The sequence below is a fragment of the Microcaecilia unicolor genome, chromosome 2 (assembly GCF_901765095.1).
Source record: "Microcaecilia unicolor chromosome 2, aMicUni1.1, whole genome shotgun sequence".
Taxonomy (NCBI): Eukaryota; Metazoa; Chordata; class Amphibia; order Gymnophiona; family Siphonopidae; genus Microcaecilia; species Microcaecilia unicolor.
In genome coordinates, this window is record NC_044032.1 from 367,726,952 (window position 1) to 367,741,238 (window position 14,287).

Here is a 14,287-nt window from a genome sequence, read left to right on the forward strand (position 1 = left end):
ATCCAAATTAGTGCCAATTAATGTCAGTTTATATCCAATTATTAAGTAACGACTCATTAATTTATTTGTATGCTGATCTTAGGATGGCACCATTTATAGAATCTGAGGGTTTGTGCTGAATTTAGGCACACACGTTTATGCCTGCTATTGACAACGCGTAAGTGGGTGTGCCTAAATGAAGTTACATTCATATTCTGTAATGGAATCTTGGCACCCAGATTTTGTTATAGAATTCACACTCGGCGTACTACGTCAAGATGCCAAACTTGTGGTGCCCAGTTATAGAATTGTCCCCACACTGTAGGTTTGTATATGTTCTTGTGGGCTATTAATACAGGCATCTTCTGGATAAATGCAGCTTTTCATCATGGCTTTCTGATTCGTACGGATAAAACCGGATACTGTTTTGGGAGAACAATTGGGCTGAGTGTCCCAAAGCTCTTAATTATATGGTATGTTCCTCAAATTTAGAGAGTCCTGGCTGATGCTTCCCGGATCTCTTCCTCTTAAAAAAAAACTATCCAGTTATTCACAGTGGCCAAAGAGCAGACCTGTCCCTGGAATCTGGAGCCCCTGTTTTGGAACCCCCACCAGCTGAAGCATTTCTCCAGCGCTGTCCTCTGCACATTGCCTGCCCTGCTTCCCCTTACATCGTGCGCTCATGCTCGGTTTTGGTGAAACTGAGCATGCTCAACACTTCACACATGCTCAGTTTCACTGAAACCGAGCATGCACGCAACGTGAAAGGAAGCAGTGCAGGCAATGTGCAGAGGACAGCACTGGAGAAACATTTCAGCTGGCAGGGTTGGGGACCCCTGCCAGGCAAGGTATGTGCGGTTGCAGCGGGGAGGCGGGCCATAGGGCTCCGGGCCCACCAAACATTCAGGTCTGGCTGCGCCCCTGCTTGGGAGACTGAAGTAATCAGAAAAGAATCCAGCAAGTGTTTGTCTTTTTAGCTTTGTTTCTTAGTAAAATCCATTGTTTTTTTGTCTGGCTTAAGTGTATTGCAGTGTATTTATTTAAATCTCTCACAATTTGCTGTTTTTAGGGTATCATTTCAGCTATATTGACAAAATGTTCACAAAATGAAGGATTTATTCCAATAAACAAGAATTTATGGTAAGTGGGGGAGTAGACACTGTGGAATATCTGGGGAGATCCAATCCTATTGGCTGTTTGTCATTTAAGTCAAGTCTAATTCCTTGTGATGTTACATTATTTGACCTTTTGAGTGTTGTGCAGATGAAAACTTTTAATAAACATTATCTAGGGAATTCTATATATGGTGCCCAACATTATACACTATTTCCATGCCAATTTTCCTGTGCGGAAAAGCGTTATAAGGGAAGCAAGGTGCCAAAAATGGCGGATCTGCACGGAACTACACTTAAGCACCCAGTTATAGAATAGTGCCTAAGTTTTTCTGCGCGGATCTGAAAAGAGGGCGTATTGATGGGAGGGACATGGGTGGGTCAGAATTGCTCTCTTAAAATGCATGCAGCGTTATAGAATTAGATAGGTCCACCCTGTAGCCCGATTTTCAGGAAGTCACCAATGAATATGCGTGAAATACATATTTCCCAGAGGATGGGCAAGATATGTAGTCCTTACAGTTGGGTGACGTCTGGAAAAAGCATAGCAAAACTCTTCAGGCTTGTAGAGATTTTTAGCACAGTGAACCACATGTGTGTTGGACCAAAAACGTCAGGTGAATACTTCCATAGCAGATCAAACAAGCAAACGAGAGTGGAAGAAATAGTTCCAAGAACTACCAGAAGTCCAGTATCTTCACAATAAAAGCCTAGTGGTTAGTGCAGCGGACTTTGATCCTAGGGAACTGGGTTCGATTCCCACTGCAGCTCCTTGTGACTCTGGGCAAGTCACTTAACCCTCCATTGCCCCAGGTATAAATAAGTACCTGTATATACTATGTAAACCGCTTTGAATGTAGTAGCAAAAACCACAGAAAGGCAGTATATCAAGTCCCATTCCCTTTAGTTAAAACAAATTTTATTCTCCAATAAAAGTAAACATCAACTATCTGGACTTCTGGTAGTTCTTAGAACTATTTCTTCCACCCACATGTATGTTGGCCATCCCAAATGAAGCTACCTTGGTTCCTTTTCTACCACAGAGGTCAAGAGTAGGTTTTTTATTTGGTTTTTACTGGAAACCTATTTCCATGTTGGGATCACCTCCATTTTCCTCTTCCACTCCTTAGAAAAGCCATAGTTAGGTTTTTCCCAACATCTTTTTAATTTTCAGCATGGCATCAGTTTGATTTTATTTATTTATAACAGTATGTATATCCCATGATTTTCCAAACTGAATTGGTTCAGTGTGGCTTACAGAGTTACAGTGATAACATTTTTATTATCAGAAGTGTTGTGACAGGTAGGGTCAGGTAGGGACATCAAGGGCAGGAACTGGACTTCTATTGGTTCTGTTGTTGGGTGTTGTAGTTTGGGAAAAAAAGTTTGAAAAGGTAGGCTTTAAGATGTTTATGAAAGTTCAGGTTGTGTTTCATGCTTCTCAGGTCTCTGGATAGGGAATTCCACCATTTGGTGCTTAAGTAAGAAAATCCTGTTGTGGACTGATTTGTGTGCACGATTTTTGCAGTTTGGATACAGCAGGTTTAGATAGTTTCTTGCATTTGCATTTTTTGGTGGTAGTGGGTTCAGGTCTTTCATGTAGTTTGGGGCGCCGCCGAAGAGGATTCTGTAGACCATGGTACAAAGTTTCAACATTGTCCACGCCCTAATGGAGAGCAGGTGTAGTGCTTGCAACAGTGGGCTGGTTCTCTCGAAGCATGTGCATCTGTAGATTAATCTAGCCATTGGGTTCTGTTCAGTAATTGCAAAGTACAATGATTGCTAATAAATGATATTGATAGGAGCTGGGCTAATTATTAGAGTGTTGTAAGGAATGTGCATAATCTTTTTTGTATATGCATTTATGTGTATTTATTTATGTACATTTATTTAGAAGCCTTTTTACTTCTTAGCATTTAGCATGAGCTAATTGTTAGCATGCACTAAGCATTAGTGGGGGCCCCACAGTTTTTTTTTTCCAGCATCCTCAATAATTATACTTATGATTATCATGTGGAAATTAGGATAATTAATTTACTGGTTCATTTGGCTAAGATGAAACATTTTAAGTGATACCAGTTTATCCTCTCTCCCCACCACACTATTTTTTAATTCCCCCTCCCCCAAAACAGTTGTGCTAGCTGATGATACCTGCAGGGAGAGGCGGGGTGGTTTAACCTGAGACCTTGACATAACCCATCCTGCCCTTAAGTGCACCTTTGCAGTTGAGCTAACCCTGCAGACCCCCAAGCCTTAGGGCAAGAGTTTTCTTTAAAAAACAAACAAACAAAAAAAAGTGGAGTCCAAGATGAACAAAAAGGATGGGATGGTGCACTCAGTGGTATAAATTTCTACCCAGGCAGCCCGTATAGTACCAACAAATGGAGACTAGAAAAGGAAGGAGCCCACTTATAGCCACTCCTGCATCGTCTGAGATAGACCCCTCCCCCTGACTCCGAGGGCCCATTTAGATATTTTGCTTGAGGGCATTTAATTTTAACTTCTGCAACTGGTTGCAATCAACGGGCTGTCTGGACCTGAGGACTTGGTAGGGTTGCTAGACTTGTTTTTCTCTTTAAAACAAATTTAAAATATTTAATTGCAGTGGTTTCTTTATTTTTAAAATGCACCTGGCAGCCTACTAATTTATTAGCTCATACTAAACTAATTCTGTAGTGTACAAGACATCATGCACATATTTAAATCCTTCTACTTCTGAGAATGTATGAAATGTGGTGCTGCCCAAGCTACACTGGGTCACATGTTTTGGACCTGTCCTCACATCCGTCACTTTTGGACTTTAATCTTAAAAGAAATTACAAGATACTGGAGTATACAGATATTGGCGGACCCTTTAATTTTATTTGATACATTCAGCATACAACAACCTGCCCCAGCGGGACTATCAGGGTTTTTACAGAGAGCCTCCATGACTGGGAAGAAAGTAATATTACTACTATGGAGAGAGGAGAATCCCCCATCTAAAGATCTATGGAGATCTAAGATGATAGAACTCTTGCATATTGAACTATGTGGGTTGATGGAGGCTACAACACAAGATATCAGCCTTTTTAGAAAGATATGGAGAAGATTTTTGTATACTCTGCATCCAAGCACTCAAAAGAGGATTTACCAGCGGCTACGCATCAGACTAAGACAGCTGGAGAAATATGGATCTCAGACAAAATAGACTGTTCTGGACATTAACAAGATCATGATAGTCTTGAAGTAGGGGGGGGGGGAGGGGGAGGGGGAAGGATAGAGAGAGGGGGAAAATGGAAAACAGACAATGTTTAATATTGTAAAAAGAACACGTGTTATTACTTTAATGAGACAAGAGACATGTTACAAGCAAAAACTCAAACTGTATTCTGATAATAAAAATGATTGAAACATAAATCCTTCTACTTCTAATGTACACAGGTCCATCTCCTATGTGACAACTCTGTGTTGCTTCGCCTTCCTGCTGCTGCTGCTCATATATTACTTAGTGGATGTGAAGAAGTTGTGGTCAGGGGCGCCTTTTGTGTTCCCAGGTGAGTGCTAAACCACAGAAGAAGGCAATATTACTGTTGGGGGGGAGGGGGGGGAGGGAATGTAGCTCTATGCGAGTTACATTCAGTCACAGTAGGTATTTTCTTGTCCCCAAAGAGCTTACTTGGAGGCACCGGAGGGTGATTTGCCCAAGGTGCCTGAATGCAGTGGCGTAGCTACGTGGGGCCATGGGGGCCTTGGCCCCCGTAGATTTGGCCCTGGACCCCCCCTGCTGATGACCCTCTCGACCCCCCCTCCTCCCGCTGCCAACCCGCCGTCGCATACCTTTGCTGGCGGGGGACCCCAACCCCCGCCAGCCGAGGTCCTCTTCTTCCGGCGCAAGGCTTCGTTCTGTTTCTGAGGTCCTACACATTGTATGTGCAGGACGTTAGGCTCACAGAAACAGAACGAAGCCTTGCAGATCAGCCAGCAACCGCTGGCTGATCTGCAAGGCTTCATTCTGTTTCTGTGAGTTGCTGGCTGATCTGCAAGGCAGAGGCCGTGGTCTGCCGTGGTCCTCTTCTTCCGGCGCAAGGCTTTGTTCTGTTTCTGAGTCTGACGTCCTGCACGTTATATATGCAGGATGTCAGACTCACAGAAACAGTACGAAGCCTTGCAGATCAGCCAGCAACTGCTGGCTGATCTACTACTACTACTACTACTTAACATTTCTAGAGCGCTACTAGGGTTACGCAGCGCTGCACAAAATAAACAACGAAGGACAGTCCCTGCTCAAAGGAGCTTACAATCTAAGTAACAAAATGTCAAGTTGGGCAGTCTAGGTTTCCTGGGCAGAGGTGTAGAGGTTAGGTGCCGAAGGCGACATTGAAGAGGTGGGCTTTAAGCAGAGATTTGAAGATGGGCAGGGAGGGGGCTTGGCGTATGGGCTCGGGGAGTTTGTTCCAAGCGTGGGGTGAGGCGAGGGAAAAAGGGCGGAGTCTGGAGTTGGCGGTGGTGGAGAAGGGTACTGAAAGGAGGGATTTGTTTTGAGAGCGGAGGGTACGGGTAGGAACGTAAGGGGAGATGAGGGTTGAGAGGTAAGGAGGGGCTGTAGATCGAGTACATTTGTAGGTTAGTAGCAGAAGCTTGAATTGAATGCGGTACCTGATCGGAAGCCAATGAAGTGACTTGAGGAGAGGGGTGGTATGAGTGTATCAGTTCAGGCGGAAGATAAGACGTGCGGCAGAGTTCTGAACGGACTGAAGGGGGGATAGGTGGCTAAGTGGGAGACCAGTGAGGAGCAGGTTGCAGTAGTCAAGGCGAGAGGTAACGAGGGAGTGGATGAGAGTTCGGGTGGTGTGCTCAGAGAGGAAAGGGCGGATTTTGCTAATGTTATAGAGGAAGAAGTGACAGGTCTTGGCTATCTGCTGGATGTGCGCAGAGAAAGAGAGGGAGGAGTCGAAGATGACACCGAGATTGCGGGCAGAAGAGACGGGGACAATGAGGGTGTTGTCAACCGAAATAGAGAGTGGAGGTAGAGGAGAAGTGGGTTTGGGTGGGAAGACAAGAAGTTCGGTCTTGGCCATGTTCAATTTCAGGTGGCGGTTGGACATCCAGGCAGCAATGTCGGATAAGCAGGCCGATACTTTGACCTGGGTTTCCGCAGTGATGTCAGGTGTGGAGAGAGAAAGCTGGTTGTCGTCAGCATAAAGGTGATACTGGAAGCCATGAGATGAGATCAGGGCGCCCAGGGAAGAGGTGTAGATGGAGAAAAGAAGGGGTCCAAGGACAGAACCCTGAGGGACTCCAACAGAGAGCGGGATAGGGCTTCGTTCTGTTTCTGTGAGTTGCTGGCTGATCTGCAAGGCGGAGGCCGAGGTCCTCTTCTTCCAGCGCAAGGCTTCGTTTTGTTTCTGTGAGTTGCTGGCTGATTGCTGACTGATCTGCAAGGCAGAGGCCGAGGTCCTCTTCTTCCGGCGCAAGGCTTCGTTCTGTTTCTGAGACGTCCTGCACTCTTCAGCTTGGAAAAGAGACCGATCAGGGGAGATATGATTGAGGTCTACAAAATTCTGAGTGGTGTGGAACGGGTAAAAGCGAATACATTTTTTCAGTCTTTCAAAAAGTACAAAGACCAGGGGACACACAATTAAATTACATGGAAATACTTTTAAAATGAATAGGAGGAAAAAAGTTTTTCACTCAAAGAATGGTTAAGCTCTGGAACTCATTGCCAGAGGATGTGGTATTGGCGGTTAACGTTTCTGGGTTTAAAAAAGGTTTGGAAAAGTTCCTGGAGGAAAAATCCATAGTCTGTTATTGAGATAGACATGGGGGAGTTACTGCTTGCCTTGGGATTTGTAGCATGGAATATTGCTACTAACTGGGTTTCTGCCAGGTACTTGTGACCTGGATTGGCCACTGTTGGAAGCAGGATACTGAGCTAGATGGACCATTGGTCTGACCCAGAATGGCTATTGTTATGTTTTTTAAGTTATGTAAAAAGCTTAACAAAATGATATCTAAATATTAACTTTTGCAATAACTTTTTAAAGTTGTCATATTTATCTGTTAGTAAAGATTACAAACTTATTAAATGATTAAGTGATGGCATTTTAATATGTTAGACTACATTTTTTTTTTTAATATTTACATCCCTGTCAGCATCAATGGGCCCTGCCTTTGAGTGTAATTGACCTGCAACAAACAGGAAATTGAGTTACATCACATCTTCCAGCTTAGGAGTCTCCTTTGTGCAGGCATTCACTTGTTCTCTACTTGTCGGCAGTGAAAAGCTACAGCAGCAGCTTCGGTGATATTAGCTGCTGGAGGGCACAATAAAACTGATAACTGTGTGTGTGTTGGGCGGGGGACCTATGTTTTTCTCCCCTTGTAGCATTAGAACCACTCTATCAGTGCCACAAAAGAGCTGAGGCTAAAGGAATGGCGCATGGTGGGTGGTAACATTGTTTTACTGATCTTACAGTGCCCATGCACTGCTAATCAGTAAGCTAAATCTTGTACCAACCTCCATAAGGAAGACACAGTTCCAACAGTTTTATTACAACAGGTAAATAACAGGCAACTTACTGAATGCAGTCTGAAGGGGCAGGGGTGGAGAATGATAATGAAATCAAACTGAGAGCACTGATTCTGCTGTAGGGTTGCCAACTTTTTAACAGAAAAACCTGACACCTGCCCCACCTCATGCCCCTCCCCTTACCCCACCCATGCTCCATCCCAAGTCCCTTGCTACACCTACTATTTCACCTTTTCCAGCATTTCTGTCCCCTCATCCCCCCTCCCACAAGTTAAGCCCCTCTCAGGTCCATCCAACATCTCTTCTGCCTCTCCCTGTCTCTCACACTCCCCCATGTCCATCCAACTCCCACTGCCTCTCTCTCTCACCAAGGTCCATCCAGTGTCTCTGCCTCTCTCCTCCCACCCCCCAGCAGATCTAACATCTTTCTTTCAACCTCCCTCCATCTCGGAAGATCCATCATCTCATCCTCTCCCTAGGCTGATCTAGCATTTCTCTATCTCCTCCCCCCCACATGAGTTTTTTAAGCCCTTCTCTCCCCCCCCCTGTAACACTAGGGGGCGCTGTGCTTATGACAACACAAAAGCCACCAGACACAATATGCGGTATATCGCTTTTATTGGTGATACATATGTGAACACATACACCAAGATACTTACAGCACCCGCAATTCAGTCAGCATCTGGGAAGACCACCAGGGAAGCACTAGCTCTTCCTCAGAGATTGCAGGGAAATACCCTTCACTGAACAAGGCGTCCCTATGTTCAGGCAAGCTTCTAAAGAAGGTCCGTGCTCCCCCCTCTTTTATAGTGTGAAACAAGGTGCCTTTCCCAGACTTGCACAAGCTGGCATCCCTTAAACAACCAGCCTGTTTCCCATAACAGAGAATAACTCCCCCGACTTGCACAGGTTGAAGGTGCCTTTCCCAGAGGTGCTGGCATCCCTTAAACAACCACCATAACAGAGAATAACTCCCCCAGACCTGCACAGGTTGAAGGTGCCTTCCCAGAGGTGCTGGCATCCCTTAAACAACTAGCCTGTTTCCCATAACAGAGAATATCAACACATAATTACAGCCAAAACATTCCACTCATTCCATCCCCAGCTGACCTTCAATCCCATGTATTACATTCCACCCCTTGATAATCTCTGCTTATGAGGAGACAGAAGTATACATAGTATTATGGACCACCGTAGGTCGTTTCCAAATTTTACAAGTCAAAATACAATTCCAAATCACTAGCAGGATGCTAACTAATAGTACTACAAGTAAAGGATGAGTGATCCATTTTAGGAAAGCATCTGCACTAGGAGAATGTCCCAATAATGGATCCCACCAATTATGATGTAATTTACTTCGAATATTTTCCGCCACTATACGAACAGTGTGATTGTCAAATTGAGCATCTACTTGCATGACTCTTAAGGTGTGATTCACACCTTGAATATACTCATTAATAAGAGAGGATATATGCAACATGTGGGTCAACTTACTATAATTTACAACTAAAATTGGCTCCGTAAAGAAGGTATAATTGTACTGTATGAAAGCAGAATTAAATAACTCCGGATATAATACATACTTTTGTCCTTTCCACCAAAATACTGATATCTAGTAAAACAGGAACTGACTCCTGACAGATCGGTCAGGAAGGTATTATTTGACAAAGTTGTGAAATTAGCAGGGGAATACATATGTCCGCGGACAAATTTCTACAAAGAACTCATAGTTGGCAGGGAAAACAGTAAAATGTGCATTCCCCAAAACGTGGGGAAAAGCGAGGTTCAAATTGTGGTGGCTGGAAAGGACAAATTCATGCGAGTTTCCCTGCTCATTACACATATCCAATTATATGTCTCATTATATACAGTTATATACTCCCAATTCATATGCGGGGCCCAAAAAGGTTACGATACCAGAACATTCACTAATATTGGAGATATATAATACTTACATACTATATGAGTATGGAAAATCTTATACGAAGATAAAACCCCTGTACAGAAATCGATCAGTACAGACTGTACTCTCTGAATGTGGGAACAACCACTCATCAACCGGAATATATCCAGCGAAAAGGGTCTGCAACTGGGTATGCATCCCCAATTGTAGAGCCATCTGGACTCTGTCCCGCTGATGCAAAGCGTACAACGTCTGTAATGAACACCAAGTATAATTCAATGCTTTTGTCAAAGTAGTGTCAGTATAATTTTCAAACTTAAAAGTTTGGGCTAATAAATGATTAATGTCTGCTATCGCAGGCACCATTAATTGTCCTGTTCCTGGAATGGCAGGTAACCAAATGGCTAAAATATTCAGTTCAGTATGCAAGTCCTTACCTAGATAGTGTAGTTTACTAAACAGAGTATCTGTATCTACAGTATTCAGAATTCCCAGTCCAGTTCCCGCACCCCCCAAAATAGTATCATACCATGCTCGCCGTACCCTAGTACAGCGAGGCAAGTGTGGAAATGTAACATTGTAAGTTAATACGTCTTTCTATACTGCATAGACATGTTTTTGCATGTAGTGGGAATGCGTGACAGTGGAGCAGGATATTCATATTACTAACAGCAAGCACACATGCAAGAAGTCCATCCAGGGTGCAAAACGGTTTGCAATTGGTGTAGCATTAGTGAAAATCCATTCAGCAGTTTCGATTCAAAGTAATATTTACTATAGAGCTGTTACAAGTTTGGAGGAACTGCATTTTGCGTGTCCGATTCCATAGTCCTCCATATCTGGTCCCGGAATCCCGTATGCTGGATGCACATAACCCAGGACGTAGCATTATGGATAGTCACATTCACAAAACTGGATGAAACAACTACAAGCGCTGTTCAGTTTTATGAAACACAGCAATGGGAAGCAGTTACGTTCAATACCGGACATGCAGTATGACATGTATAATTATCTTGCTGTAAGGTCGAGTTATTTTTGTTGCTCCACCAATAGTGGACACGCGGAGGTCACTCCCAGCACCCGCTCGCCGGGAGTACGGGCATCGAGTTCCCAACCCAAACAGAGAAACAGTATGCCCTGAAACAAAAAGAAATGGAGAACACAATATAAATCCTATTCCCTTAAATAACAATGATCAGCAGGAACATTCGTCCAACTCTGTTGTCCTGGCTGAACTACTGTAACGTATTGTCCTCCCCTCGGGCTATATTCAGCAGGTTGAGGAGGACCTGGGTGTGCAGGTCCTGATGCCATACCCGACCACCCACAACCCCTCCCAGTAGACCCAAACCCCTGTGTACCTCGCTCAGTGACTCCCACAAAATCAGAAATTTGAGTAAAAGAGGAATTGACAGGAATTATCAACAATTGTGCTACTCTATCCCCAGCCTGCACCATTACATCCCCTCAGTGTGATCATCAGAAGGACTATGACCTCCCCCTGATAATCTCTGTCAATGACACCTCCCACAGGAAGTAAGCCACGAAGAGCCCAACTGGAACGGGCCACAATCTGAGCATAATGGCCAGCTGGGAGAGATAAAGCAAACCCAGCTGGAAATTTTGTCACCACTCGGGGACGCACAAAGAGTGTCAAAGAGGGCTACAAGATCAAAACCAGCAGCGTCAATCATATGACTGAGCGGTATAACAGCTTCGGGATGTAAGAGCTTAACTCCCAGGGTGACGTGTACTGGGTCAAGACTTGAAGATGGGGAGTCACATTACGCATCAATGGTGTTTCACTCTCCCCCTATTGAGACGATATATGAGGATAGTAACTGCTGGGTACAAATATTTGCGCCAATTGCGCAAGAGTGTGAGTAGGAGTTAATTTCCGTCTGTGTTTTCAACAGACCGTTCATACGTTCCACAAGACCAGCAGCTTGTGGATATAGGGAATATGGAAAACCCATTCATGTTAATTTGGGCGCAAAAGGCAGTAACAGGATGATTTTTGAAATGAGAGCCCATTATCACTTTGAATTTGCAGTGGAATGCCATAATGTCTACATATGGATTCCAAAGAACAATAGTCTGCTGAGCTGTAGCTCTACGACAAGGGTGGACTAGCAAAAATCCGGAATAAGTATCCAAGGCAACACAGACATATTGACATCCCTGCGAAATTGGTAAAGGGCCAATATAATCTAGTTGCCAAATTTGGCAGGTAACTTACCTCGAGCAAGTGTACCTTTGACTGGTGTGGTATAGGGCGTTTAGTCAAATGTTGACAAACAGGACAGTGAGCAATAACATTTTTAATGGTAGAAAGAGACAATGCTAACCCACGCTGCCGCGCCCAGTGATAGGTGGCTTGCTCTCGAGATGTCCACATTTATGATGTGCCCAGCTTGCAATACCGGTCTCTTCTTCACCCGATGAATAGTAGAATCATCTGTTCCAGTGATGACATTCGTGTGAATAGTAGCTAAGGAATCTGCTGTCTGATTAAAAATATGATCAGAGGTTATAGGGGAAACATGTGCATCAACATGATAGACATAGGCAGAAGTAGATTGCAGAAATTCACTAATTCTTGCCATAACTGTGATCCCCAAACCAGTTTAGTATGAATATACCAATCATTCTGTTTCCATGTAGGTAACCAGGTTGTTAATCCATTTGCCACAGCCCATGAATCAGTATATATGTATGCCTCTGGCGCATTTTGTTTAAGTACCAGATAGACTGCATATAATTCAGCATATTGACTACTCCCATCTGGGCCCGTGCTCTGCAATATCTGTTGTGTATGAGGATTGTAGGCCACACTTTTCCATGCCCGCTTACCATCAGTATACTTGGCTGTACCATCAGTAAACCAGGCATACTGACGTTGGTCAATAGTTAATTGGTCGTAAGGTACTCCCTATTTAGCAACACGATGGGTGGCACTACCACTACCACCCCCAGACACTAATACTTCCTCCCCCTCACCTACGGGAATCTGAGCAATTTGTTCATGTAATTGCGAGACCCCATTGGGACCACTTTTAGTCTGCCTATTTTGGATGTACCACTTCCACTTTATATAGATGCCTCCTGTGCATGGCCAATTTATGGGTATGTGGTTCACTATTAATCCAAGTTAAAATTGGAATTTCTGGTCTCAAAATTACTTCATGCCCCAAAGTTAGTTGTTCACTTTCCACAAGAGCCCAATAACAAGCCAACAATTGTTTCTCAAAGGTATATATCGTTGAGCTGCATCGGGTAATCTACGTGTCCAAAATCCTAACGGACGTTTCCCATCTTGTTTCTTCTGCCACATGCTCCAATTGGCATACTCTGCATGCACTGATACTTGGTAATTCAATTGGATCATTGGCACATATTGGCCACAGACCGACACTTTGTTGTACTACTAACTTGGCTTGGGTCAAAAGCCTGTTGCTCTGTAGCACCCCACTGAAATACACATTTCTTTCGTGTTACTCTGTATAAATGGCTGTAACACCTGCCCCAATGTGGGATATGTTTACGCCAAAATCAAAAACAACCCAATACATTTCTGTGTTTGCAGTTTGGTAACGGTACCGGAAATTCTGCTATTTTGTTTAGTGCTTTCTCAGTAATTTCCTGGTGTCCCTTATTCCAATTAATTCCCAGAAACTTCACTGTATGGGCGGGTCCCTGGATTTTTGCTGGGTTAATTTCCCAACCCTTATTCTTCATGTGTTGTACTAGGTGGTCTAGCCCAGAGGCCACTAACTTCTCTGTATCCCCTTGGATTAGTATGTCATCAATATAGTGGGTTAACTCTAGACCTGGTGGCAACGATAGTGCATCTAGATGTTGCACTACCACCCTATGACAAATTGTAGGACTATGCACCATCCCTGTGGCAACCGTGTAAAAGTGTACTGCTTCCCTGCCACGTAAATGCAAATTGCTCCCAAAATTGCTATTGTAAAAAAGGCATTTGCTAAATCTATCACTGCATACCATTTTCCTTTTCTATTTGTATGTTCTCAATTAAAGTCACAATGTCGGGGACTTCAGCATGCAACGGGGGTGTAACCTTATTCAATTGACGGTAATCTACTGTCATCCGCCAGGATCCATCAGATTTCTTCACTGGCCATACTGGATTATTCCATTTTGGTAGTAACTGGGACAATGACCCCTACCTCTTGTAATTCCTGTATTGTTCGCGAAGTAATTTCTGCAATACCACCAGGAATCCGATATTGCTTTTGTGGCAACTAATTGAGTGGCGGCTGGTAGGTGAGAGGCTCATCAACAATTTTTCCCACTACTACTGCGTGAATATATACGTGGAAATATACTTCAAACGCCGGGGAACTGCGGGAGATGTTCCAAATTGCCAACTTCCCCTTCAATAGTAAGTTTAAACCTCTCAGAATATCCATACCATTATATATTCTGGCACTGGCGTAATCATTACAGCATACTTTTGGAGCTGTAAATCCCCAATTTGCATAGCCAATTGTGTTTCTACTGCAGGAATACGCTTCCCCCCGAGTCCTACAATATTACACTTTGGTCCTTAAACTTAGAAGGGTTACCAGCTATAATCGTTGCTTCTGCTCCGGTATCTATCAAAGCTCGTACCTGTTGAAAATTTCCCGGACTCCATTGTATTACAACATCAATATAGGGACGCGGATCAATTTTACATTGCATCCCTGTACTAGTCAATCCTCTCTAAACGGATTGTTTCTGCTTTAGATGGGGGCAGAGTAGTAGTAGATGGAA

At 43.8% G+C, this 14,287-nt stretch overlaps 1 protein-coding gene across 5 annotated transcripts in view; it reads left to right on the forward strand.

Annotated features, from left to right (window-relative positions):
- The window catches only part of HGSNAT (heparan-alpha-glucosaminide N-acetyltransferase), a 108,576-nt gene that overhangs the window by 88,763 nt on the left and 5,526 nt on the right, over nucleotides 1–14,287 (forward strand). For all 5 annotated transcript variants that reach the window (XM_030194548.1, XM_030194549.1, XM_030194550.1 and 2 more), the window contains 2 exons: nucleotides 1,049–1,119; nucleotides 4,515–4,627. In XM_030194548.1, coding sequence (XP_030050408.1) covers nucleotides 1,049–1,119; nucleotides 4,515–4,627 — 184 coding nt within the window. The remainder of the gene's footprint in view (nucleotides 1–1,048; nucleotides 1,120–4,514; nucleotides 4,628–14,287) is intronic.